At 47.6% G+C, this 26749-nt stretch overlaps 4 protein-coding genes across 7 annotated transcripts; 1 reads left to right on the top strand and 3 right to left on the bottom strand.

Moving 5' to 3' along the window:
• Positions 1-1406: 1406 nt before the first annotated feature.
• On the bottom strand, positions 1407-10025 carry zgc:171459 (uncharacterized protein LOC562056 homolog). Its single transcript, XM_062389099.1, has 13 exons — positions 9497-10025; positions 9328-9421; positions 9162-9249; positions 8032-8362; positions 7752-7845; positions 6934-7021; positions 5827-6133; positions 3938-4031; positions 3515-3602; positions 3122-3437; positions 2953-3046; positions 2741-2828; positions 1407-2550 (listed from the first exon to the last, which is right to left on the bottom strand). Exons 1-13 carry the CDS (start codon positions 9546-9548, stop codon positions 1975-1977), a joined length of 2310 nt encoding a protein of 769 aa, XP_062245083.1. The 5' UTR covers positions 9549-10025; the 3' UTR covers positions 1407-1974.
• Positions 10026-11836: 1811 nt separating this feature from the next.
• Positions 11837-14967, top strand: kcnj11l (potassium inwardly rectifying channel subfamily J member 11, like). 4 transcript variants are annotated; one of them, XM_062389149.1, is made up of 6 exons: positions 11837-11951; positions 12483-12669; positions 12906-13145; positions 13223-13492; positions 13668-13875; positions 14057-14967. In XM_062389149.1, exons 2-6 carry the CDS (start codon positions 12511-12513, stop codon positions 14485-14487), a joined length of 1308 nt encoding a protein of 435 aa, XP_062245133.1. In that variant the 5' UTR covers positions 11837-11951; positions 12483-12510; the 3' UTR covers positions 14488-14967. The 4 variants fall into 4 exon arrangements, with proteins under 4 accessions (XP_062245133.1, XP_062245129.1, XP_062245130.1 ...); XM_062389145.1 differs by having other exon boundaries at positions 11843-11951; positions 12480-12669; XM_062389146.1 differs by having other exon boundaries at positions 11843-11951; positions 12462-12669.
• A 2-nt stretch (positions 14968-14969) lies between these two features.
• LOC133954705 (tripartite motif-containing protein 16-like) lies at positions 14970-17332 on the bottom strand. The gene has a single exon (XM_062389169.1). The coding sequence runs from the start codon at positions 17256-17258 to the stop codon at positions 15582-15584; it is 1677 nt and encodes a 558-aa protein (XP_062245153.1). The 5' UTR covers positions 17259-17332; the 3' UTR covers positions 14970-15581.
• Positions 17333-20923: 3591 nt separating this feature from the next.
• Positions 20924-23280, bottom strand: LOC133954732 (CD59 molecule (CD59 blood group)). The gene is made up of 3 exons (XM_062389212.1): positions 22933-23280; positions 21890-21991; positions 20924-21460 (listed from the first exon to the last, which is right to left on the bottom strand). Exons 1-3 carry the CDS (start codon positions 22985-22987, stop codon positions 21258-21260), a joined length of 360 nt encoding a protein of 119 aa, XP_062245196.1. The 5' UTR covers positions 22988-23280; the 3' UTR covers positions 20924-21257.
• Positions 23281-26749: the final 3469 nt, after the last annotated feature.

The raw sequence follows: 26749 nt of genomic DNA, 5'->3' as shown, positions 1-26749 counted from the left end.
CACAGATTCTATACTTTATGAAATGTTTTCTTTCTGTAAAGGCCTCTGAACGACCTCTGAACGACCTCTGTATGACGGCGTCTCTGCAGCGCAGCATCACGATGCACTGACCAGTGAGACCAGTGAGACCAGTGAAGAAGAATCACATTCAACCACTGAGCTCAGGAGCTCATCATCATCACACAAGCAGAAGAAAACACAAGTCAGTAACTTGTTAGTTAAAGCAACACAATGCAGAAGAGTGGAGCTGAACTGAGATCAGTTAGAAACACTCAGAAGTTCTTAAAGACATGTACATAACAAGTTATGTTGATTTAATCCAGTCTGAGTTGAAGAGGAGTCTGATGAAGTCAGTGTGTGAAAGAGACGAGTCAGCAGAGTGTGAATCTGAACCAAGATGTTTAATAAACTATGGATCATGATCAGCTGATCAGTGTTGATGTGTCGATACAAACTGATCAAAGACAAACAGTTTGAGTCGTAGTAAAACTGAGGTTCAGAGATGTCCTCCATGTGTCCCAGGACGTCCCTCATGTGTCCCAGGACGTCCCTCATGTGTCCCAGGACGTCCTCCATGTGTCCCAGGACGTCCCTCGTGTGTCCCAGGACGTCCTCCATGTGTCCCAGGACGTCCCTCGTGTGTCCCAGGACGTCCCTCGTGTGTCCCAGGACGTCCCTCGTGTGTCCCAGGAATTCCTCCATGTGTCCCAGGACGTCCCTCATGTGTCCCAGGACGTCCTCCATGTGTCCCAGGACGTCCCTCGTGTGTCCCAGGACGTCCTCCATGTGTCCCAGGACGTCCCTCATGTGTCCCAGGATGTCCTCCATGTGTCCCAGAACGTCCCTCATGTGTCCCAGGACGTCCCTCATCTGTCCCAGGATGTCCTCCATGTGTCCCAGGACGTCCCTCATGTGTCCCAGGACGTCCCTCATCTGTCCCAGGACGTCCTTCATGTGTCCCAGGACGTCCTTCGTGTGTCCCAGGACGTCCTCCGTGTGTCCCAGGACGTCCCTCATGTGTCCCAGGACGTCCCTCGTGTGTCCCAGGACGTCCCTCGTGTGTCCCAGGACGTCCCTCATGTGTCCCAGGACGTCCCTCATGTGTCCCAGGACGTCCCTCATGTGTCCCAGGACGTCCCCCATGTGTACCAGGACGTCCCTCGTGTGTCCCAGGACGTCCCTCGTGTGTCCCAGGACGTCCCTCGTGTGTCCCAGGACGTCCCTCGTGTGTCCCAGGACGTCCTTCATGTGTCCCAGGACGTCCTCCATGTGACCCAGGACGTCCTCCATGTGTCCCAGGACGTCCCTCATGTGTCCCAGGACGTCCTCCATGTGTCCCAGGACGGACTCAGGTTCACACTGATAACACAATGTGGACACTCAGATCAGATCTCTGTCTGATCTGAGTGTCCACACCTGAACTGGGAGCTGTGATCGGATCCTGTGAACACCAGGTGTGAAGACCAGGAGTGAACTGATAGTCTCATCTGAACTTAGATTCAGATCCTGACGATGCCCTCAGCTCATTAACTGTATCTGTTAGAAACATGGGGATGGAGACACTCATGAATTTAATAGATGAACATCATTATTCCACTGGAGTCACACGTCAGACATTAGAAGCCTCTGATCATCACCGCCTGTCTGTGGTGACGGACTGATCCACAGACACCAGCCTGATGAGAGGATGTGTGAGGAGTGCCGGTGTAACTGAGGAGGTCATTGAACTGTGAGCTGTACAGCTCCCCTATTGAGATGGTTGACCCCCCCCCCGGTCCAGTCGCCCAGTGAGGTCCCTGATCTGTCCGTCACCAGCTACGTGTGGACGATCAGCAGCCACCATCCAGACGGGGCGCCCCCCCCAGCGGAGCAGCAGCTCGACGCCTCCTCTGGCTTACTCCTCACCGCAGGAGGTCCAGACCTCCAGACCAGCAGCCTCTACAGGGACGCTCTACATCCCCACAGCACCGTGGTCTACATCAGGGCGTTGAGATGTCCGGAGGTTCCGACCGGGCTCAGCATCAAGGCTCTTTGGTCCAGCACCTCCCTCTCTCTGCCCAGCGCCGCCCTCTCCTGCTCCACCATGGCTCGGTCCCGCTCCACCGCCGCCCTCTCTCTCTCCAACCACAGCCTCTCTGCCTGCACCGCCGCCCTCTCTCTCTCCACTGCCGCCCTATCTCTCTCCACCATCTCCCTCTCCTGCTCCAGCGCTGTTCTCTCCCTCTCCACCATCTCCCACTCCCTGTCCAGTCCTCCCAGCTGCCCATCGCACACCTCCGAGCTCCGCTGGTTCTGCTCGGCGCCGTCGCAGAACGCCTCCTGTCCGTAGTCAGAGGAGGGGGGGGCGGGTGGAGGAGGAGGTGGGATGTGGCGGGACCTGTGTCTAGGGGCGGGGTCAAGCTGCTGGTCTTCGTCCTGGGTGACAGGAGCGAGGAGGGGGGCGCTGCTCGCCAGCCGACCCTCCATGGCGTCATTCATCAGGTGAAACCACGGCCAGGAGGAGGCGCTGTCTGCTACACTCTCCATCCCTACAGGAGGAAACTTGAGATCCTAAAGAGACGAAAGATGAAAGAGGATAAATCCTTAGGTCCTAAACATCAACAGGTTTAAATATGGTTCAAAAAGAAACTGAAACTGATTTCTCAAGTAACTTTGAACACTCGAGCTTTAGAGGAACTATGTCCTACAACACATTCACCTGATTGGTTCTAGGTTTATCTTGAAATAGCGAAAATTGAACCTTGTATCTCCTCTTCAGGTTGTCCCATTTCTTTGCCATCTGGTAGGTTGAGACCTTTCCCTGCAGCCCCAGCTCCTTCAGGATGGCCCTGGGGGGGGGGGGGGGGGGGCGAGCGAGAGAGAGAGAGAGAGAGACGTCACCAACAGACGACAGATTGAGACGACATCTAAAATATGACACTTGAGTTGCTGTGAGTTTTGTCAGAGTCTCACTTCCAGGCGGCCTTGGCAGCGTTCCTCCTCCCGGTGAACAAGCCTTCGTTAGCCGCTCGGAGTTTGATCATCGTCCTGGTGTCCTGGTCGGTCACTGTGAGACACGTGTGGACAGTTTTTTACAGCCGAAAAGTTTACGTTAACATTTTCTCGAGGAAACTCGTCTTACTTTTGTACGACAGGTCAGAGGGCGTTGAACACTCCTCCCCACTGGCGTCGATGTAGGTGACGTTCCCATCAGACTCTGTGTTGTCCCCCCCCACCATGCTCTCCAGCTCCGACACGCTGCTCCTCTCTGCCATCAAACAGTCTCTGTCGGGAGGAGACGAGCCAAAGACGGCGTCCTCCTCGTTGGTCCAGATGGGTGTCACTTTGGGAGCTTTGCCCGACAGACGTCCCTCCAGGGCATCATTCATCAGGTGGAACCAGGGCCATGAGGCCGGGTTAGTCTGGTTCTCCATCCCCCGGGGAGGGAACTTCAAGTCCTGCACACAGGAGGACAGACAGTCAGTTCGACAGGGGGGTGTCCTGTTGTTAGATGCAGGACGATCACACACGTCACCTTGAATTTGGTCTTCAGGTTGTCCCACTTCTTGGCGACCTGGTCTGGTGTTATCTTCCCCGTCAGCCCCATCTCCTTCACGATCCCCCTGTAGACAAACCCCACTCAGTAAAATGTGACCTCAGATCTGAGCCATCGTTTGACCAATGCTAACTTAAAATTAGATTAGATTAAACTTTATTGTCATTGAATGCTAGTTTTCCTAACGCTGACTGGACAGGAGGCTGAAAGGGCGAGGGAGGCGGGGCTGGATGTGAGAGTCCAGAACCTGAAGACATGTTCTCAGATTCTTTCTGTGCTGTGACTTGATGACTCACATTTGTTTATCTTCTTTATTACAGCAAAATCCCCAAAATTTACTCCCACCAACTCTTTAATCAAATATCAACATCTATATAATATTTATGTTTTGTGCTCCTTTACCTCCAGGCCGGCTTTGCGGTGTTTCTCCTCCCGGTGAACAGAGACTCGTTAGCAGCTCGTAACTCGATCAGCCGCCTGGTGTCGTCCTCTGTCACTGCAACGAGGACAGACGCAGCTTCATGATCACAAAGCAGTTAGTCCCACTGGATGTCCACAGGAAACCACTCCTCCAGGAATTTCCACTTCCTGTCAGTAGCCCTTCCTGTCAGTTACACTTCCTGTCAGTATCACTTCCTGTCAGTGACACTTCCTCTCAGTAGCACTTCCTGTCAGTAGCACGTCCTGTCAGTTACACGTTCTGTCAGTAGCCCTTCCGGTCAGTATCACTTCCTGTCAGTAGCCCTTCCTGTCAGCGACACGTCCTGTCAGTATCACTTCCTGTCAGTGACACTTCCTGTCAGTGACACTTCCTGTCAGTGACACTTCCTGTCAGTGACACTTCCTGTCAGTATCACTTCCTGTCAGTTACACTTCCTGTCAGTATCACTTCCTGTCAGTATCACTTCCTGTCAGTGACACTTCCTGTCAGTGACACTTCCTGTCAGTATCACTTCCTGTCAGTGACACTTCCTGTCAGTATCACTTCCTGTCAGTGACACTTCCTGTCAGCGACACGTCCTGTCAGTGACACTTCCTGTCAGTGACACTTCCTGTCAGTATCACTTCCTGTCAGTATCACTTCCTGTCAGTGACACTTCCTGTCAGTGACACTTCCTCTCAGTAGCACTTCCTGTCAGTAGCACGTCCTGTCAGTTACACGTTCTGTCAGTAGCCCTTCCGGTCAGTATCACTTCCTGTCAGTAGCCCTTCCTGTCAGCGACACGTCCTGTCAGTATCACTTCCTGTCAGTGACACTTCCTGTCAGTGACACTTCCTTTCAGTGACACTTCCTGTCAGTATCACTTCCTGTCAGTTACACTTCCTGTCAGTATCACTTCCTGTCAGTGACACTTCCTGTCAGTGACACTTCCTGTCAGTATCACTTCCTGTCAGTGACACTTCCTGTCAGTATCACTTCCTGTCAGTGACACTTCCTGTCAGTGACACTTCCTGTCCGTAGCACTTCCTGTCAGTATCACTTCCTGTCAGTGACACTTCCTGTCAGTTACACGTTCTGTCAGTAGCCCTTCCGGTCAGCGACACATCCTGTCAGTATCACTTCCTGTCAGTGACACTTCCTGTCAGTAGCACTTCCTGTCAGTAGCACGTTCTGTCAGTAGCCCTTCCGGTCAGCGACACATCCTGTCAGTATCACTTCCTGTCAGTGACACTTCCTCTCAGTAGCACTTCCTGTCAGTAGCACGTCCTGTCAGTTACACGTTCTGTCAGTAGCCCTTCCTGTCAGCGACACATCCTGTCAGTATCACTTCCTGTCAGTGACACTTCCTGTCAGTGACACTTCCTTTCAGTGACACTTCCTGTCAGTATCACTTCCTGTCAGTATCACTTCCTGTCAGTGACACTTCCTGTCAGTGACACTTCCTGTCAGTGACACTTCCTGTCAGTAGCACTTCCTGTCAGTAGCACTTCCTGTCAGTAGCACTTCCTGTCACTTACACTCCACCTCCCCATCACAGCTCCTGCTTCAGGAGTGTCTGTTACTAAGCAACCAGCTGGAGAGACAATCTACTTCCTGTTTACATCACATGACCAAGTAGGTGACTGGTCATGTGACTTGTGTGTTCTACTTGTGAGTCTCATAGTTTTAAATTACAACATGAAAATACATCATGATATTCTGACCTGTGATCGTTTCAATTCAGAATTGGTGAATTACTGATTAAAACCCAATCAGCAGATTTGAGGACTTTCTGAAACATAAATGTTTGAAAGTTGTGAAATCATAAATCCAGCTTCCGCCTGATTGGACAGTTTTCTATCCCTCTTACATTTATAGGTGAACTCCGACATCCGGTGCAGCTCTCCCAGAGCCGTGGACCCGTTCTTCTCCTCATGGTCCACCAGCAGGTCCATCTCCGACTCCGTCAGGAACTCCGCCATCCCCCCCCGGCTCCGGCGCGCTCGTTTCTTGGGCGCCGGGGACAGAGGCTCGCAGTCCTCGTCCTCGTCCTCCACGATGGGCGTGAGGATGGGAGCCACGTTGGCAAAACGTCCCTCCATGGCGTCGTTCATCCGGTAGAACCAGGGCCAGGAGCTGGGGTTGGTCTCCACCCCTCGAGCAGGAAACTTCAGCTCCTGGCAGAGACAGAAAACGCTACAGATCGTCCACAGAGGGACCTTAACGTCCTGCCAGCACTGCCACCAGCTGCAGCTACTGGGACGCCAGGCCCACGGGACTCTACATGGCTACTTCCTCTAAACTCTGCTCTCACATGTCGGGTAACAACCCAGCTCTGGCAGAACGTTTGGTCAAAATCTGTGGAGGCACAAGGAGAGTGAACATCCTTTATGTTCCGGCCATGACCACTGACAGACACTGGTTACTGGCTCTTGGATGGTTTCGCTGGTCTTTTTGAGATGGATGTCAAATTCCAGAATGCAGCTCTCCAGCTGCCACCTCTCAGGGATGAAGTGACGAGTAAGGACTGGATGTGGCCTCTTGTTGAATTTCTCTGTCAACATATCTGTAGTAAAGTGATCCCCTCTTCCTTTCTGGACGTTTCTCCTGATCTGCAGCAGCCTGTTGCTTTGCCCTGTCAGTTGCTTTGCCCTGTCAGTTGCTTTGCCCTGTCAGTTGCTTTGCCCTGTCAGTTTGAGGTGTGATGGCATCAGGGTCAACAGCACCATATTGAGCTCCAGGCCTATTTCACCTGGTAAACCAATGCGATATTAATCTTACAAATGTTCATGTTTGAACCCAAAGGAAATCTTAATCTTAATCTGTGTTGGACATTCACATCCGGACCTCCGTCAGCGGACGGGAGGAAGTCGACTGCGACGGAACTAGAGAGAAGGAGGCGTCGCCCTCCGAGCTGCTTGGTGGCAGGTGTTAGAAAGGGGGCGTGGTTTCTGGAGCTGGAGGTGGCTGCACCTACCTTGTACCTCCTCTTCAGGTTGTCCCACTTCTTGGCTAACTGGTCAGTGGTCAGCTTCCCCTGAAGACCCAGCTCGTACAGAATGGCTCTGCAAGACATGATGCTCAAAATCAATCCCTGCCCGAAGGACAACAGACACACAATCTGAAGACTGAGACACAACCAGGACACGCACAGCAAACTGTATCGTCCAGACTGAAATAAAGATGATCATTAATTTACCGTGTGAGGTTTCATCTGGTTTAGGATTTTAAGATATTGATGTTTATTTTATATTGAGACATTTCTTGGTTTATCAATAGCTCCCTCTAGTGGCTTGACTACATGATCCTAAATGATGAAGGCCCGGCTGTCCTAGAAAATGTAAACACACACCCCTTCACCTTGATGCATAATATATTAAAACTCTAAAAAGGTTTTTAATAGACAAAGATAAAGAGGTTGGAGCCTGCATCTCAGAGAAATGTCCACAGCTCAGCTCTGTGCAGGACACAGCGTTCACTGCGGAGGACACACTAATGTCCTTAAGAAGGGAAATAGAGGCAGTTCCCTAAATAATGTCGATTTAGAATGATTCTGATTTACAAACATACGCATGGTGGCGAGTCGGCTGGTGTCATGAATCTTTTGGAGATATTGGGCATGCAAATTTTTTCTGCGGAATTAAGAACATCTCTGTGGACATGTTAGTGAACGAGGCCCAATGTTCTACTCCAACTCTCGGTTACTAAATAATTCACAACCCGTTTGCTCGCTGCTCACCACATGGTGGCGCCACCACTGCCACAGTGTAGGTGGTGAACTCCACCTCCACTCACCTCCAGGCCGGTTTGGCTGAATGCTTCCTGCCAGTGAAGAGCGCTTCGTTCGCCGCTCGAAGTTTGATCATCCGCTCGGTTTCTGGTTCCGTCACTTTGAAGAGGAGGAAGAGGTTTTAATAACCAGCTCAGAAACAAACTGTTTAAGTTGAAGAGACAAAGACTCTGCTGGAAGAAGACGGACAGTTCTACAGATCAAGGAAACGCTGTGTTCTGGGCTGATAGGATAGAAACCGACGTCTAAACTGTGTTGATACAACAGTGAAGAGGAGGTGCCTACTTTTATACGAGCACTCGGTCATCCTCCTCCAGCCCATTGGGACTCCCTCTGTAGGAGGAGCCTCCGTGGGATCCATCCCATCGTCCTCCACCGTCTCCGCTGCCACCGAATCCTCCATCTCCGTCTTGATGAGGAACTCCAGGATGTCCGTGTTCTCCTGCGTCTGGCTGGACTGGCTGCTGCCGCGGTGGCCGGTGCTGGGCTCCAGGCTGAGCACCAGGTTGCTGTTGTAGAGTCGACCCTGCATGGCCTCATCCATGATGTGGAACCAGGGCCACGACTCCACGACACCCCCCATGCTGTCCTGACCCTGATAGGGCTGCTTCAGATCCTGGGAGACACATCAAGCGTTACAGACAGATACATACACACCGGAAGAGACCTCTTCAGATTCTTATTTAAAGAGTCTTCACACAAAAAAGGAAAAAGTAAAAATGTGAGAGATACTTTGACCAAATTGAAGAAGATAAGAACTAATGAAGTTTGAACTGTTTGTGACTTTTATATATCTACTTTAATATCGCTCTTTTTGATAGAGTTTTCAGAATAATACATCATGTGTGGAATCGTCAGTTTAAGCTAAATGTTGGATTAATATCAAACCTTCACAAACATCACTGTTGTTGAGGTCATAACAAATCTCTAATGATCAGTTCACAGTCTGTGATGCAGCAGACGTGTCCACGCTGTGTCTGTCCCCTCACAGGTTTGACTACGTCCACCACGGGATCATCACAACCGGCCAATAGAAGCCAACATATCTGAGCACACATGTTTATTCTTGTTTACACCGCGCTGGCGAGTTCTACATGTGTGTAATCAGAGAAATGAAACCCTAACCTGGATGGACCGGATTGTTTATCTAAAAGGGAAACTCTAGGTCCGGGGGACGTGGACGAAGCGTCCATCTGCAGGTGCTGGACTCGACCTACAGACAGAAGTGACTTTGTGCCTGATTCACACACAGCCCCCCCCCCCCTTGTAAATAGTCATGTTGTAGGACCCCATGCAAGACTCCCGACCCGTCAGGAGGTGTGAACCGCACTCCGGTGAAAGTGTTAGTGAGAACTTGAGTTTCATGTGGACACGCCTGACCCTGACCCTGACCCTGACCCTGACCCGGACCCTACCTTGTACTTTGTCCGCAGGTTGTCCCACTTCTTGGCGATCTGGTCCGCGGTCAGCTTCCCCTCCAGACCCAGGCCCTTCAGGATGGTGCTGGGGGGGGGGGGGAGAATCAAGCTCAGCAGCAGAGGAGACATACCACACATCATGCTACAGGATCCTGGTTCATACCTCCACGCTATCTTGGCAGAGTTTCTCTTCCCGGTGAACAGAGCCTCGTTGGACGCCCTGAACTCAATCAGCCTCTTCACGTCCTCCTCGGTCACTGCAGGGGTCAAAGGTCAACACCTGTACAGGGCAGCCTACAGGTGTGAAACACATCAACACGAACATCACTTACTTTTATAGGAGTTCTCCGGGAACTGTGGCATCGGGTTGAGGCCGGACTCCATCCTAAGGGAGAAAGTGACCAAGGAAGTGACCAAGGAAAGGAAGAAGGAAGGAAGGAAGGGAGGAAGCAGTGTTGTGGTTCAGGCCTGATGCTAACTGCACCCGGAGCTTCCCCGCTCTCCTCCTCCTAAAGCAGCGCTGCTCCGTCCATCACGTGCAGCGCAGCCGCCGCGGATTCACCGGAGCTCAGACCGGCCGCTGGTTGTCTGTGTCCCCCGAGGATAGCTCCTGTTGAACCGCGGACCGAAGCGGGCTAGCCCAGTCAGCTAACCCGAGCAGCGAGCCCAACACCCCGGCCCCGTTAGCTGAGCCTGCCGCTGCCTGACGCTGCTTCACGTCATCGCGACACAAGAGAAGCCGTCGGTACATGAACCGGTTACCGTTACCTGAGCTAAGCTAAGCTAAGCTAGGCTAACCAGAAGCTAAGCAGCATCCCGTTCGCTGAGAGGAGGGGCTGCTCGATAACCCCGCCCGGCGGGCCTGCCCTCCGTCAGGTGACCCGAAGCCCGGGGGGCGGGGTTTAGAGTCATCGAAAACAAACATTTGTATAAACATTTAACTTAGTTCAACTGTTAATAAGAATGAAATATTAATGAGGTTAATACATAAAATATCATATCGTATAAAAAAAACCTTTATTTGCTATTATGACGTTACTCTCAGATTTATTTTTTATCATATGGTCCTTTGTAATTGTCAGTAAAGTTTGATCAGATTATTTTTCAGATGAATTTCTGGATGCAACTTATTGATTATTAAAATAGTTGCAAATGAATATTGTGTTAATGAATTGATTAAACTGGTTAGGGTTAGGGTTAATGAAGAGCAACCAGCAGCCTCTGTTTAAACATGTGCATGACCCAGTTCCTCACCGGCGGGACACGAACCCACGACACGTCTTCATCCTTCATCAGAGAAGACGGTTAGACTGAAGAGGAGCTGATCCCAGCTCAGCTGCGTTTATTTAGAAAGAACAGGAGCAGATCACAGGCAATTCAGGTGCTTTTATTTTGAAAGAACAGGAGCAGATCAGAGGCAATTCAGGTGCTTTTATTTGTATGTTTTATCCGCTGCTTCAGTTTCTCACAGTTTCTCCACCAGCTTCTGGAACAAAGACACAAGTCTCTGTCTGGTATCCAGCTGGTCCGGGTCCAGATCTTCAGCCCAGGTTCTGGTAGAACCTGGTCTAAAGAACCACCTCCTCCTTCGTCCTCTCAGCCGAACCTCTGACCGCCTCCCTCTCTCTTCTGAACAGTGCTGTTTCTCTCTCCAACTCGTCTTGAGCTCCTTCAACAAACGCTCTGTGTCTCTCTACAGCCGTCAGCTCTGGCTGCAGGGCGGCCATGTCTCAGCAGCGCTCTGTCTCTCAGCTCCCTGTCGACCTCTGCTCTCTCTCCAGAGCCTCTCTCTCTGCAGCTCAGACAGCTTCCTGTCCAGCTCCATGGCGTCTGCACCATGTTAGAAATCTAATTGTACAATAAAACATAAAGAGTTCGTCCCTGTCCACACATCATAATATGGAAGGAAATGTCTTCAACAATATATATGATCATTTTAATTTAAAAGTCTTATATTTCATATCTATGCTTATTTTGATGTATTTGTGTGTTTGTTTCCGTGCAGTGGACAGATATTAAATACAATTAAAGAATGTGATGATGTTATATTTCTATCATCACAGGAACTTGAAGTAATTGAAGTGCTTTCTTCGTTTTTTTCTGCAGTAAAACTAAATTATTTTCATGAATGAAATTACTATGATACTTTCTCTTGTATTCAACGTGAGGTTATATTTCAGTGAAGATCTGCTCTGTCGCCCCCTTCAGGCAGAACTCATCATGTTCACACAGCACCGGAACACGCTTCAGTTTCCTTTCAAAATAAAGTACACGAACATGGTAAAACACTTTCTGAAACTCTATGTGATTTATTTCTGGTTTATTTATTTCTGAAGCTTCAACAACAGGATAATTTGCTGATTTTCTCTATGTTCAAACACAATAATCTGAATCTCTGGAGTTTAAAGTAAAATCTGCTTCTCCAGCTCATTCAAAGCTGTTCTTATTATTTCTTCAATAATTAACGTTTTTCAAATAAACGAGTAACTGTCCGGAGATTTAACTTCCTGTGTAATTTGTATAACACAGTGACCAGTGTTTATTCAAATGTTTTATTTGTACAGCTGATCTGATGATGGACCTATTCTCCTGCAGTGTATGAGGATAGCTGGTATTTTATTTTGAAGGAGAGGAGCAGAAGCTGTGTGTGGACCTGGAGTCCACATCCTGGTGGAGAAGAGAAGATGGAGAGATGATGGAGAGAAGAGATGGAGGAGAGACGAGAAGATAAGGTCCGCTCATCTCACGTCCACATGAACAAAACAGTCACATCCGGTTCCTGAACAGGTAACGTGACGTTTATCAGCTGTTTACATCGACTCTGACGTCACCACAGCTGATGCGCGATGCATAACAGCCTGATATGAATTCATACATGATGAAGATGATGAAGGTGAAGAATCCTTAATGACTCCATGTCACCTGTCACTACACACACACACAGATAAATGGATTACATAATATGTGTTTTTCTAACAAAATTTAAAATACATTTTTTGTGTGTGCGTGTCTGTGTGTGTTTATATGTCTGTGTGTGTATGTTCGTGTATGTGTGTGTGTGTTTATATGTCTGTGTGTTTGTGTTTATATGTCTGTGTGTGTGTATGTGTGTGTCTGCATATGTGTATGTGTGTGTGTGTGAATGTTTGTGTGCATGTGTATTTGTGTGTTTGTGTGTGTGTGTGTGTGTATATGTGTATGTTGATGTATATGTGTATGTGTGTGTGTGTGAATGTTTGTGTGTGTGTGTGTGTGTGTGTTAATGTGTTTGTGTGTGTGTGTGTGTGTGTGTAGCAGCAGTGTGTGTGTGTGTAGCAGCAGTGTGTGTGTGTGTAGCAGCAGCGTCATGTTGGCCAGGAAGGGCCTCCTGCCGGACGGCTTCTTGCTGACCCGTCTGGCCGAGGACCAGAACCAGCCGAACCGCAGCCGGTCTCGATCTCAGCGAGCTCGCTTCATCACAAAGACCGGGTCGTGCAACGTGGCCCACAAGAACATCATGGAGCAGGTACACACGGGACTTTGCTTCTGTCATCATGTCGCACTCAGGGGATTCATCGCCATGAGTTCAGACCTCAAACGTTCTCTGGTTTCAGCTTCATGCTGCTCAACCTGTAGCTATAGGTCCACATGTAATGTGTGTGTGTGTGTGTGTGTGTGTGGGTGTGGGAGGGGGGGGGGGGGTCAACACTGGACATCAGGCAACTCAGGTTTACTCACCTTGGTCTTCATGGTGGCTTCCAGGGTCGGTTCCTGCAGGACGTCTTCACCACCATGGTGGACCTGAAGTGGCAGCACTCCCTGCTCATCTTCACCTCAGCCTTCCTCTGCTCCTGGATGCTCTTCGCTATGATCTGGTGGCTCCTGGCCTTTGCCCATGGAGACCTGGAGCCTCGTGACCCTGACGGCAAGCCGGGCCCTGTCCCCTGCGTCACTGCCATCCACTCCTTCACCTCGGCCTTCCTCTTCTCCATAGAAGTCCAGGTGGGCGGTGTTGTTAGCGTCTCTGCCTGACCCGGGTGTAGCGATGTGTCTCATCAGCTGTGTCCCATCCTCCCCAGGTGACCATCGGCTTCGGCGGCAGGATGGTGACGGAGGAGTGTCCCTTGGCCATCACTGTGTTGATCATCCAGAACATCCTGGGGCTCATCGTCAACGCCGTTATGCTCGGCTGCGTCTTCATGAAGACGGCTCAGGCCAACCGCCGCGCAGAGACACTCATCTTCTCCAGGAACGCCGTCATCGCTCCTCGCAACGGTCGGCCGACCTTCATGTTCAGAGTCGGAGACCTGAGGAAAAGTATGATCATCTCTGCCACTGTCCAGCTGCAGGTAAGAGCTTTCAGCCATATCGCTTGGATGCTGAGCAGGTCCTGGTCTCCTGGTGTTCCTGCGAAAGAGCACGGCCACAGTTTAAATTCAGCTGAAGCCAGACTGCGACTCGTCTGGCCTCAGGAGGCGAAGGTTTGATTCTCCTCCTCAGTTGCATGCATGTGTTTCCCTGCAGGTGATCCGGCGGACGGTCACGGCGGAGGGCGAGGTGATCCCGGTGTGTCAGCTGGACATCCAGGTGGAGAACCCTCTGAGGAGCAACGGCATCTTCCTGGTTTCTCCTCTGATCATCAGCCACACCATGGAGAGAGGGAGCCCCCTGTACGAGCTCTCCGCCCAGTCGCTGGCGGCCGAGGACCTGGAGATCATCGTCATCCTTGAAGGTCAGGAGCTCCCCCAGATCCATGTGACGTCCCAGTGACACCTGTCCGTCACTGCCGAGGATCAGCTGATGTTACTTTATCTTATCTCATCATGGATGAAGCAGAATCTAAGTTTGTAAAACAGCAGCTGAGCATGAGATGCAGGGTTCAGCACCAACTCTTCTTCTCTATCTTTCTCTAGGCGTAGTGGAGACCACAGGGATCACCATGCAGGCCCGCACCTCCTACACCCCCGAGGAGATCCTGTGGGGGAGGCGCTTCGTCTCCATCATAACGGAGGAGGACGGTCGCCACTGCGTCGACTACTCCAAGTTCGGCAACACGGTTCCCGTCCGGATGTCGTCTCTCAGCGCCAAGGAGCTGGACCAGACCAGAGGCGTCCAGGAGGGGGGGTCCGAGGCGCAGCTGCAGGGGTGGGGGTTGGTCCGAGCCGGCAGAGGAGGTTTCCGCCGAGGAGGCAGGACCTGCGACAGCTCCGCCCCTCAGCCCTGGTATGCCCAATCAGAGAAACTGGAGAGAGTGGCGGAGCAGAAGGGACAGAAGAAGACGATGCAGCTGGAGGTCATTGGACGACAGATGGAAGAGGACGGACTGGGAGACATGAGTGACTGAGACCAGGACAACATGTCAACAACATCTGATCGACTCTGACGCCCTGAGTCCACTGAGGAGCATTAAAGATATACAATAAATACACTATACATATACGATGAATATAAGATATATACACGAAAAATATACGATTATCTAATTGGATTTTATTTGATTAAGTTATTTTGTCCTAAATATGATGAAAACTCCACAGATCAAAGACGACGCTGATTAAACTTCGGGATGAGACGTAAAGTCAAGTTGTTGTTGTGTTTCCTCCTTTGATATAATTTCATGTAAACTGTAAAACCTATTGAGGAGTAATGATGAATATTATCAATAGTGTATGAAAATATTAGTATCAGACCAGTGAGTCACTCATTATTTTCATGTTGTGAATAGTCTGTCTGACAGTTTATTTATCAGGTTTAATAAAACAATTTTTTGTACTTTTCTTTATATATTTATATGTATATTTCATTTTCCTCCAAGAACAAGAAGCATTGACGATTGAGGTTTTATTATTTTAAAAACAGAGTTAAGTTACATGTGTATTTTTCCTCTGATGACATTAACACGTAATAAAAACAAATCAAAACAATAAAAAAAAGCTCTCAAGTTTTTAAAGGTATGTTTTATGATGAATTTGGAGCAGCAGGTTTTTTCTCCTCCGACAATGATGCCACTACATGTTCTCCCCCGGGGGAGACACCTAGTGGCCAGTGGAAGTATGTCTTCAGTTTGTCCGTCTGTGCATCATATTCTTGTGAAGACCGCCTCGGGGACTTTCTTCAAATTTGTCACAAATTTTCACTCAGACTCAAAATGAACTGATTGGACCAGTAAAGTCTGTTCAGTGAGTTCATGGACACACAATCAGTTTGTTTCACCTCCGTCTCACACGTGGAAAAGAACAAACAATCAGCTCATAGATGAGGATCAGGATCAACACAGGTTCTAAAACATCACAAAACATGATTTCTACTTTGATTTAGAAAAACACAGCATCATTACATCTTTCAAACACATTCATGTCAGTGTAATTATAGATTTCTGTCTTTACAAAGTGAGAACTGAATATGTGTGATAAAGGAAGGTCAGTGTTTGACTCGAGTCTATTTGAGTTTATAAAACTTAGCTGTGTCTCCAGGATAATAAACCGTAACTCCAGCATAGAGAGGCTGAGTGAATGTGGTCTGGACTCTGTGGAGGAGAGTCATGGAGCCAGAGACGCTGTAGAAGGACAGAACACCTGCTCTGTGATCCAGGTACACTCCTACTCTGGAGGACCAAGGACCTGACACTCGAGTATGGATGCTGTTATAATAAAAGTAATAACTGATTCCATGACAATATAATGACCAAGATTTATCATTTGATCCAAATATACATTGAAGTGAGTCTCCTGCTCTGCTGATGTTCTTGTATGAGACTGCTACACCAACTCCTCCTCCTCTCCTCATCTTCACCTCCCAGTAACAACGTCCAGTCAGACTCTCTCTACTCAGGACCTGAGGCCTATCAGTGAATCTGTCTGGGTGATCAGAATAAGACTGATCTTCACTCATTAATGTAACTTTTCTGTTTCCCTCAGATAATAACAGATGTTTGTTTACTGTGTTTGGATCCAGTTTGATTTTCTTTGAATATCTTAAGAAGTCAGCTCTGGTCTCTGGCTCTGGTTGTGGCAGTAAAACATCCACTTGAGACACAATCTGTAAAATCTCTGTCTCTGTCTCACTCAGAATGTCCTGTAGTCGACCTCTGACCTGGGACACAGTTGCTGTCACGTCCTCAAAGTTCCTAAGAGGACGGATCCTGATGCTGGATGAGTGTGTAGATCCACTGAGTGGTGACAGTGAGGGGTAGTTGTGTAGAAACTGGTTGTGATCCTCTGTGTCTGAGAGCTGCTTCAGTTCCTGGTCTTTCCTCTTCAGCTCAGTGATCTCCTGCTCCAGTCTCTCCTGAAGCTCTCTGACTCGACTCACTTCAGTTTCCTGCTGGGATCTGATCTGCTGCTTCACATCAGAGCTTCTTTTCTCCAGCAGACGGATCATCTCAGTGAAGATCTCCTCACTGTCCTCCACTGCTTTATCAGCAGAGCCATTGATGGCCTTCTCCTCCTGTTGAAGCAGCTTCACGTCTTTCTCTGTGTCCTGGACTCTCTGCTGGATGGTTTGTCTCCTCAGCCCGAGCTCTCTCTGCCTCTCAGTCCTTTCTGCTGCAGCTGACACTGTGTCGTGGTCTTTATGTTCCTCCACAGAGCAGAGATAACAGATACACTGCTGATCAGTGCGGCAGAACATCTTCATCACCTCGTCGTGACGAGAGCAGATGTTCTCCTGGAGCTTCTCCGAGGGCTCCACCAGCTTGTGCTTCTTAAATGGAGCTGACTGAAGATGAGGCTGGAGGTGTTTTTCACAATAAGAGGCCAAACAAACCAAACAGGACTTGAGAGATTTCCGTTTTCTCCCAGTGCAGACATCACAGGCCACATCTCCAGGTCCAGCATAGCAGTGATCAGCAGGAGCAGCTTGGAGTCCAGTCTTCTTCAGCTCCTCCACTAAATCAGCTAACATGGTGTTTTTCTCCAGGACAGGCCTCGGTGTGAAGGTCTCTCTACACTGAGGACAGCTGTAGCTTCCTCTCCCCTCCCCTTTGTCCCAGTGGGTGTTAATACATCTCTTACAGAAGCTGTGTCCACAGCCAGTAGTCACCGGATCCTTCAGTAGATCCAGACAGATCGAGCACCAGAATCTTTCTCTGTCCAGGTGAACTTCTTGCTGCTCCATTTCAGCTGCTGCCAGAGACTGAAGAACAGATTCACTTCCTCTGAACAGAAACAGATCTCTGCTCCTCCCCCTCTGGTTCACTCCCTGCAGTGACTCAGCTCCCACAGTTCACAGCTTGTTGTTCACTGGTCACATGTCCTGACTGGGAGGAGCTGGTTGTGAGTTTTTATGTGTCATCACCCCCAAAGTGAATCGTTGATCTGGGAACTGTCTCATTCTGCTCACAATAGCTCAGGTTGTAAGATTCATGTTTTTAAAAGTTTCCAGAAAAGTTAACAAATCTTTTCAATGGAATAAAAACCATGGATTTAAAGGAAGCTTCTGACTCAGCCTGCTTTGTTTCCTCAGGTTGTCTCAAACTCTTGTTTCTAAATCTCTGACCCCTCAGTGTGAAGCCACAGATGATACAGACTCACAGCAAAGTTAATGGAGTTCTGAAGAAGAACAGTGACAAAGATCAGAGGAGTCACGTCAACAACTGTTCAGCTTCTATCAAAGAAGATGATAAACTGCTCCAACTGTTTCTATATCATACAAGTGACACCAGAGTTCGTTCTGTTCTGAACCAGTTGCATGAAGTTGGTCTGTGACGGAGCAAAGAGTCGATCCCAGTCCAGTGTTTTTACAGTTTACTGTTTTAACTCTGCAGAAATTACAAAACCACTTTAAGCTAAGTTTGTTTTGTGGGTTAAACCTCGGACAAATTTGGAGTCAAGAAGTTTTGATCACCGAGCCGAGTGTGAAGCGTCTGGGATGAGGATCAGCACCGCTAAATCAGAGGCCATGACTCTTAGCAGGAAACCGATGGATTGCTAACTCCGGGTAGGAAATGAGTCCTTAGCCCAAGTGAAGGAGTTCAAGTACCTCGGGGTCTTGTTCGCGAGTGAGGGTACTATGGAGCGTGAGATTGGCCGGAGAATCGGAGCAGCGGGGGCGGTATTGCGTTCGCTTTACCGCACCGTTGTAACGAAAAGAGAGCTGAGCCGCAAGGCAAAGCTCTCGATCTACCGGTCGATCTTCGTTCCTATCCTCACCTATGGTCATGAGGGCTGGGTGATGACCGAAAGGACGAGATCGCGGGTACAAGCGGCCGAGATGAGTTTTCTCAGAAGGGTGGCTGGCGTCTCCCTTAGGGATAGGGTGAGAAGCTCAGCCATCCGTGAGGAACTCGGATTAGAGCCGCTGCTCCTTTACTTAGAAAGGAGTCAGCTGAGGTGGTTCGGGCATCTGGTAAGGATGCCCACTGGGCGCCTTCCTTGGGAGGTGTTTCAGGCACGTCCAGTGGGGAGGAGACCTCGGGGAAGACCCAGGACTAGGTGGAGAGATTATATCTCAACACTGGCCTGGGAACGCCTCGGGATCCCCCCGTCAGAGCTGGTCAATGTGGCCCGGGAAAGGGAAGTCTGGGGCCCCCTGCTTGAGCTGCTCCCCCCGCGACCGACCCCGGATAAGCGGATGAAAATGAGATGAGATGAGATGAGAAGTTTTGATCACGTCTGGATTCAACCTTTACGAATCCGGGCCATGTGTTCGTCCACCGGTCGCACACACATTTCGATAAAGTTGCAGAAAACGACGAATGGGAGTCAAGCTCGCTCTACCAAAAGAGCGAGAGGTGAAAAAAGACCCTCATTTAGATACCCCGGGTACTAAAACACTCAAACTGCTCTCAGATCCCCACACGGAGGTCCTCAGACATGAGCTTTAGATATTTGAGGTGGTGAGACTGTTTCCTTCGAAGACATGTCACTCTCAGATCTCTTGGACCTGTGCTTATATCAGCCACGAGGACTCAAGGAATTATTTCCGGATACTTCTCTCATTTGAGCCCCATGTTCATTTTGAAGATTTTTCTGAAAAGATTCAAAGTGAAGAATAAAACTTAAATTGCTCCCAAGGGCCTATTACTAAGCTCTCACGAATAACACATATATCTGGTTGTAGTGTCAAATCTTGGGATTCTCAAAATGTTTTCATTTTCCAGATAGGACTTATAGTTTTCGAGTAACAAGTATTTGTTTGAGTCCGGCGCTAGAGTGTGAAAAAATGTCTGCTCCATTGAAACCAAGGATCATTTTCAGAGAACATTTATGAAATGAGAACTATGTTTCTAAACTGCTCGCACAGCCTCATTTTTTTACTCTAAACAATAATTTAGACATGTACTTGTTCGTCCAAGTCTTGTGATTCTCACGGTGTTTTCATGTCCCGTACAGGAGTTATAGATTTTGAATTAGAGACTTATGTTCGGGACGTTCTCCTCAGGTACGTTCTGTCTCGTGCTCTCTGTCACAGCTGCGTCGTTAGTGAGTTAAGGTCAATGTACGCTTCTCCGTTTTGACGGACACTGACAGATAGGACCGCCTTCTCCAACGTGGAACCTCCTCTCAGGCATGTGTGTACGGTCACATACGGTTATAACGAATTTTCATAACGGGGCTAGCGGGCTAGCCACCATGCTAACTGCGGTGGGAACAGCGCAAAAACCCGCTGACTTTAATTCCACAGCTGTCATGACACTGTTTCTCAAACACCGTCAGGTTAGAAGCAAACACTTGGTAGTAGTTAGTATCGGGTGTTTTGAGGACCTAAGAGACATGCTAACACTACAGCTTTGGTTTCTTCTAGTTTTGAGAAACGTTTGATCAGGCTTTCCCTTATAACTTGCCTGAGCATTCTGATACCTTGTGTCGAGGACCCTTCATCCCCTTAAAGTAGCATCTTCACTAACCCAGGAAGTCAGAGGTGGAGAGGTCAAGTCCCAGTGAGGGCAGGACTTAAACATTGTTTTTTCAGCAGGGAACTATTGAACTCTCTAAATATACAACTTTCAATGATTTGAACAACCGAGTCGCATTTCCGGTTTCATGCCCCGTGATACCGGCAGAAACAACGGAAGATTTAGAATAACGATATGGACCAAATAGAAGAGTGTTTGGCAAGAGAGATCCGAAAGTATGACCACTTGTATAACCCGTCAGTGACGGAACGGAATACAAGGACGTGCAGATGGCAGTCGACTGCCACACACAAAGACTCTCAGGTCGTCTTTGAAAAAAAACGTTACTCTGACTAGTGGTCTGGAGGTGAATTGCTTTGGAGAACCATAAATTAAAAAGAGCCGTCGATGCATCTGCATGAAAAGCTGCAGCCGCAGAACCATGCGCCGGCCTTCAGTGAGGAAACACTGGCAGAGGGAGGGGCAAATGGGGGGAAAGGGGACAGTGGGATCTTTAAATAAACACTTTAAAGGTGTTGATGTGCAGTGACTAGAGCAGAGGGCCAGTGACCAGGAGGTGGAGGGTTCAAGTCCCAGTGCGGGCAGAACTTTGACATTCCTGTTGTCTCTGGTGAACTCTTTAGATAAACAACTGTCAATGATATCTAAAGTCAATTTGATTGGATCAGTGGGTTGAGCTGCTGACTCAGTGATCCACTGGTTGTGGGTTATGTTTTGAACAAATATTTGAATGGGTGTGCAGTGATAGCGCCACCTAGTGATCGGTGTGAAATCGTGGTTTTCGTTTAGTGACGTCACCTCAGCCTCGTGTTTGTCACAGAACAAAAGTGGTTGAAGAAGATGACATCATCCGTTACCTTGTTTCCGTGTGGTGACAACAACATGAACGTGATGCAGAAACACAACACTTTAACTTTGTCTTGTTTGTTTATTGTTAAACTAATGTAAAAAAGTTTTTAATATGAGAAACAGGAAGTTACAGAATCTACCAAAAACAAACATCAACTCTCACTTTAGTTCATGTTAACGTCACAAAACATCATAAATGATCAGGAACCAGTTCATTGAGCCGCAGCGTCTTCAGGTCCAACAGAACCAGTTGATCAGGAGGTCCAACAGAACCAGTTGATCAGCAGGTCCAACAGAACCAGTTGATCAGGAGGTCCAACAGGACCAGTTGATCAGCAGGTCCAACAGAACCAGTTGATCAGGAGGTCCAACAGGACCAGTTGATCAGCAGGTCCAACAGAACCAGTTGATCAGGAGGTCCAACAAGACCAGTTGATCAGCAGCGACCCCAGCAGCGCCAGGAGGGGCTTGGCCACGGTGACAGCATGGCTGGAGTTGCACAGGTTGCTGCTGCAGCAGCGGTAAGTGAAGCCGGAGATTGCCGGGAACATCTGGGTGAGGCGAGAGTTATCACAGTCTGTGTATCTGATGCACTGACGGATGGTCTTTCCACCTGGAGACAAGGAAGACACACACACACATATATATACGTGTAGTTATGAGGAGGACACCAGATGTTGTTCTGTTTACACCATCACACACAGGACCAGTGAGTGGGCGGGATTAAAACTGATATGGAACAGAGATGGTTTTCAGATTAAAACCTATTTGTGTGGATGAAGCTTCAGCAGCTTTTAAAATCCTGACTAACATCAACTGAGAACTGGAATCAGAGAAATGAGCTGAGTGAGAATCTCTAAGAAAAACTTCAAACATCATTCGTCTAATCTTCATGTGACCTTCAAACATCACTGTGCTCTATTGGAAACATTTAATTTGTGCTCTACTGGAGGCCATGTTGTTTCTTGTATGTTTGAATGAACGATCGAACGTTTTCTGTCCTTTTAACTGTTAATGATTCTTAACTATTCTGAACACTGACCTCGTTCACTCAGAGAAATGCAGGAGTCCTCGTACGTGCACTCCTGGACGTTCTCACAGCGTCCGGTGTAATCTGAGCATTTGTAGCAGCGAAGTCCAGAAGCTGCAGAAGAAGAAGCTGGTTTGACTTTGTACTCAGATTTTATTTTGACGGGTCAAAGATGCATCAATACTCAGGTTTAGTTCAGACACACACACACACAGGCACGCACAATTAATATAATTTATAATGTTATATGTGTGTAATTTTATATATTCAAACAATCAGACAACACACCTCAGTAATAATTTAAAGATTACAGATTTATGTCTGATGAAACACCAACAGGATCCTGTGTGTGGATCATGTGTGGATCATGTGTGGATCCCGTGTGGATCCTGTATTAATCATGTGTGGATCCCGTGTGGATCCTGTATTGATCATGTGTGGATCCCGTGTGGATCCTGTATTGATCATGTGTGGATCCTGTGTTTGGATCATGTGTGTGGATCATGTGTCTGGATCCCGTGTGGATCATGTGTGTGGATCCTGTGTTTGGATCATGTGTGTGGATCCTGTGTTTGGATCATGTGTGTGGATCCTGTGTGGATCATGTGTGGATCCCGTGTGGATCCTGTATTGATCATGTGTGGATTCTGTGTTTGGATCATGTGTGTGGATCCTGTGTTTGGATCATGTGTGGATCCTGTGTGTGGATCATGTGTGTGGATCCTGTGTGGATCATGTGTGGATCCTGTGTGTGGATCATGTGTGTGGATCCTGTGTGTGGATCCTGTGTTTGGATCATGTGTGGGTCATGTGTGTGGATCCCATGTGGATCCTGTGTTTGGATCATGTGTGTGGATCCCGTGTGGATCATGTGTGGATCCTGTGTTTGGATCATGTGTGTGGATCATGTGTGTGGATCCCGTGTGGATCATGTGTGTGGATCCTGTGTGTGGATCATGTGTGTGGATCCCGTGTGGATCCCGTGTGGATCATGTGTGTGGATCCTGTGTGGATCCTGTGTGTGGATCATGTGTGTGGATCCCGTGTGGACTCACCCAGATGAAGCGTCCCACAGCAGAGCAGCAGGAAGAGTCCGAGGCAGAGCTTCATGTCTTCTCACAGTTGGACCTGAAGCAGACGGGAGGACGGAGCTCAGCAGCAGAGCGTCCGGCTGGTTTGGTGTCCGAGCTCCACTGTCACTGGACTCCCTCTGAGGAGGAGGGCAGTGGACTGAGAGTGGCTCTTTGTCCGGGGGCCCACAAAGACCCCCTGTCTGAGCTAACCTCCTCCTCCTCCTCCAACAATCAGTGTTCATGTACAGCAAAGGTCTCGTCTCTCTGTGGATCTGCTGAATCTGTGTCTCCACTGATAAATATCTTTCATTCCAACACAAGTAACATGGTGACTATAGTACTTTGGTATTCGTATATTATATAATATTATACTATAACATATTATATTGTATTGTATGATATGATATATTATAATATTCCTTCAGCATCAATGTCTCTGCAGCATTTTAAAGTGTTACTTATTACATTTAGTATGAGAGAGGTTTGTGACTGGTTGCCTGTTCTGTGGTCTCTATCGGTTCCAGGGGGAGACAGACGCTCAGCTGCTGTCTCACAGAGCAGCGTCTGTCTCTGCGTCCAGCCCGGAGACCTTTTGTCCTTCACTCTCCACCCTCACTACTTGACTTTAAACACTGAAGGACGAATGTGAAACCATCATTTACTCTTTCTCCGCTTTCCCCTCATTCTCCACCAGGAGGCGCTTTGGTGGCACTTGACACTCGAGTCCGGGATCACGATCCAATAACTCGTATATAAAGAGATAAGCCGAGTGAGACCCCTAGTGGCAGATGTTACTGCATGTTTTAATCTGTGCAGTGCACATTAACACGGAACACCCGAGACCAGGTCCACGTCCATTCCTAGCTCCTAACTCCTAACCCCTAACACTTAACCCCTAACTCCTAACACTTAACTCCTAACACCTAACACCTAACACCTAACACTTAACTCCTAACACCTAACACCTAACACCTAACACTTAACACTTAACCCCTAACTCCTAACACTTAACTCCTAACTCCTAACACCTAACACCTAACACCTAACACCTAACACCTAACACCTTACACTTAACTTCTAACATCTAACTCCTAACCCCTAACACTTAACCCCTAACTCATAACACTTAACTCCTAACTCCTAACCCCTAACACTTAACTCCTAACACCTAACACCTAACACCTAACACTTAACTCCTAACACCTAACACCTAACTTCTAACACCTAACTCCTAACCCCTAAGACTTAACCCCTAACACTTAACACTTAACTCCTAACTCCTAACCCCTAACACTTAACTTCTAACACCTAACACTTAACCCCTAACTCCTAACACTTAACTCCTAACACTTAACAACTAACACTTAACTTCTAACACCTAACACTTAACACTTAACCCCTAACACCTAACACCTAACACCTAACACCTAACACCTAACACTTAACTCCTAACACTTAACAACTAACACCTAACACTTAACTTCTAACACCTAACACTTAACACTTAACACTTAACTCCTAACACCTAACACCTAACACTTAACTTCCAACACCTAACACCTAACACCTAACACTTAACTCCTAACACTTAACAACTAACACCTAACACTTAACTTCTAACACCTAACACTTAACACTTAACTTCCAACACCTAACTCCTAACTCCTAATCCCTAACACTTAACCCCTAACTCCTAACACTTAACCCGTAACTCCTAACCCTTAACACTTAACTCCTAACACTTAACTCCTAACACCTAACACTTAACAACTAACACCTAACACTTCACTCCTAACCCCTAACACTTAACCCCTAACTCCTAACACTTAACTCCTAACACCTAACACCTAACACTTAACTTCCAACACCTAACTCCTAACTCCTAATCCCTAACACTTAACCCCTAACTCATAACACTTAACCCGTAACTCCTAACCCTTAACACTTAACTCCTAACACTTAACTCCTAACACCTAACACTTAACCCCTAACTCCTAACACTTAACTCCTAACACTTAACAACTAACACTTAACTTCTAACACCTAACACTTAACACTTAACCCCTAACACCTAACACCTAACACCTAACACCTAACACCTAACACTTAACTCCTAACACTTAACAACTAACACCTAACACTTAACTTCTAACACCTAACACTTAACACTTAACACTTAACTCCTAACACCTAACACCTAACACTTAACTTCCAACACCTAACACCTAACACCTAACACTTAACTCCTAACACTTAACAACTAACACCTAACACTTAACTTCTAACACCTAACACTTAACACTTAACTTCCAACACCTAACTCCTAACTCCTAATCCCTAACACTTAACCCCTAACTCCTAACACTTAACCCGTAACTCCTAACCCTTAACACTTAACTCCTAACACTTAACTCCTAACACCTAACACTTAACAACTAACACCTAACACTTCACTCCTAACCCCTAACACTTAACCCCTAACTCCTAACACTTAACTCCTAACACCTAACACCTTACACTTAACTTCTAACATCTAACTCCTAACCCCTAACACTTAACCCCTAACTCATAACACTTAACTTCTAACTCCTAACCCCTAACACTTAACTTCTAACACCTAACACCTAACACTTAACCCCTAACACCTTACACTTAACTTCTAACATCTAACTCCTAACCCCTAACACTTAACCCCTAACTCATAACACTTAACTCCTAACTCCTAACTCCTAACACTTAACTCCTAACACCTAACACCTAACACCTTACACTTAACTTCTAACATCTAACTCCTAACCCCTAACACTTAACCCCTAACTCATAACACTTAACTCCTAACACCTAACACTTAACAACTAACACCTAACACTTCACTCCTAACCCCTAACACTTAACCCCTAACTCCTAACACTTAACTTCTAACACCTAACACCTAACACTTAACCCCTAACACCTTACACTTAACTTCTAACATCTAACTACTAACCCCTAACACTTAACCCCTAACTAATAACACTTAACTCCTAACTCCTAACACTTAACTCTAACACCTAACACCTAACACCTTACACTTAACTTCTAACATCTAACTCCTAACCCCTAACACTTAACTTCTAACACCTAACACTTAACACTTAACTCCTAACACTTAACAACTAACACTTAACTTCTAACCCCTAACACTTAACCCCTAACACTTAACCCCTAACTCCTAACATTTAACCCCTAACACTTAACACTTAACTTCTAACACCTAACACCTAACACCTAACTCCTAACACTTAACCCCTAACTCCTAACACTTAACCCCTAACCCCTAACACTTAACTTGTAACCCCTAACACTTAACCCCTAACTCCTAACACTTAACCCCTAACACTTAACTTCTAACCCCTAACACTTAACCCCTAACTCCTAACACTTAACCCCTAACACTTAACCCCTAATACTTAACCCCTAACTCCTAACACTTAACCCCTAACCCCTAACACTTAACTTGTAACTCCTAACACTTAACCCCTAACACTTAACTTCTAACCCCTAACACTTAACCCCTAACTCCTAACACTTAACCCCTAACACTTAACCCCTAACACTTAACCCCTAACTCCTAACACTTAACCCCTAACACTTAACTCCTAACACTTAACCCCTAACACTTAATACCTAACACCTAACACACGGATCAACTGACGACAGTTTCACAAACGTCCTTTAATTCGCTGCTGAGCCTCTCAGACGGTTTGGAGAGCTTCATCTGAATATCGAGTGTTAGCGGGGGTCGGATCTCCTGCTGACT

Source organism: Platichthys flesus, chromosome 6, assembly GCF_949316205.1.
Source record: "Platichthys flesus chromosome 6, fPlaFle2.1, whole genome shotgun sequence".
Lineage (NCBI taxonomy): Eukaryota > Metazoa > Chordata > Actinopteri > Pleuronectiformes > Pleuronectidae > Platichthys > Platichthys flesus.
Note: the sequence above shows the minus strand (reverse complement) of the source record. Positions and strands in the feature narration are given on the sequence as shown.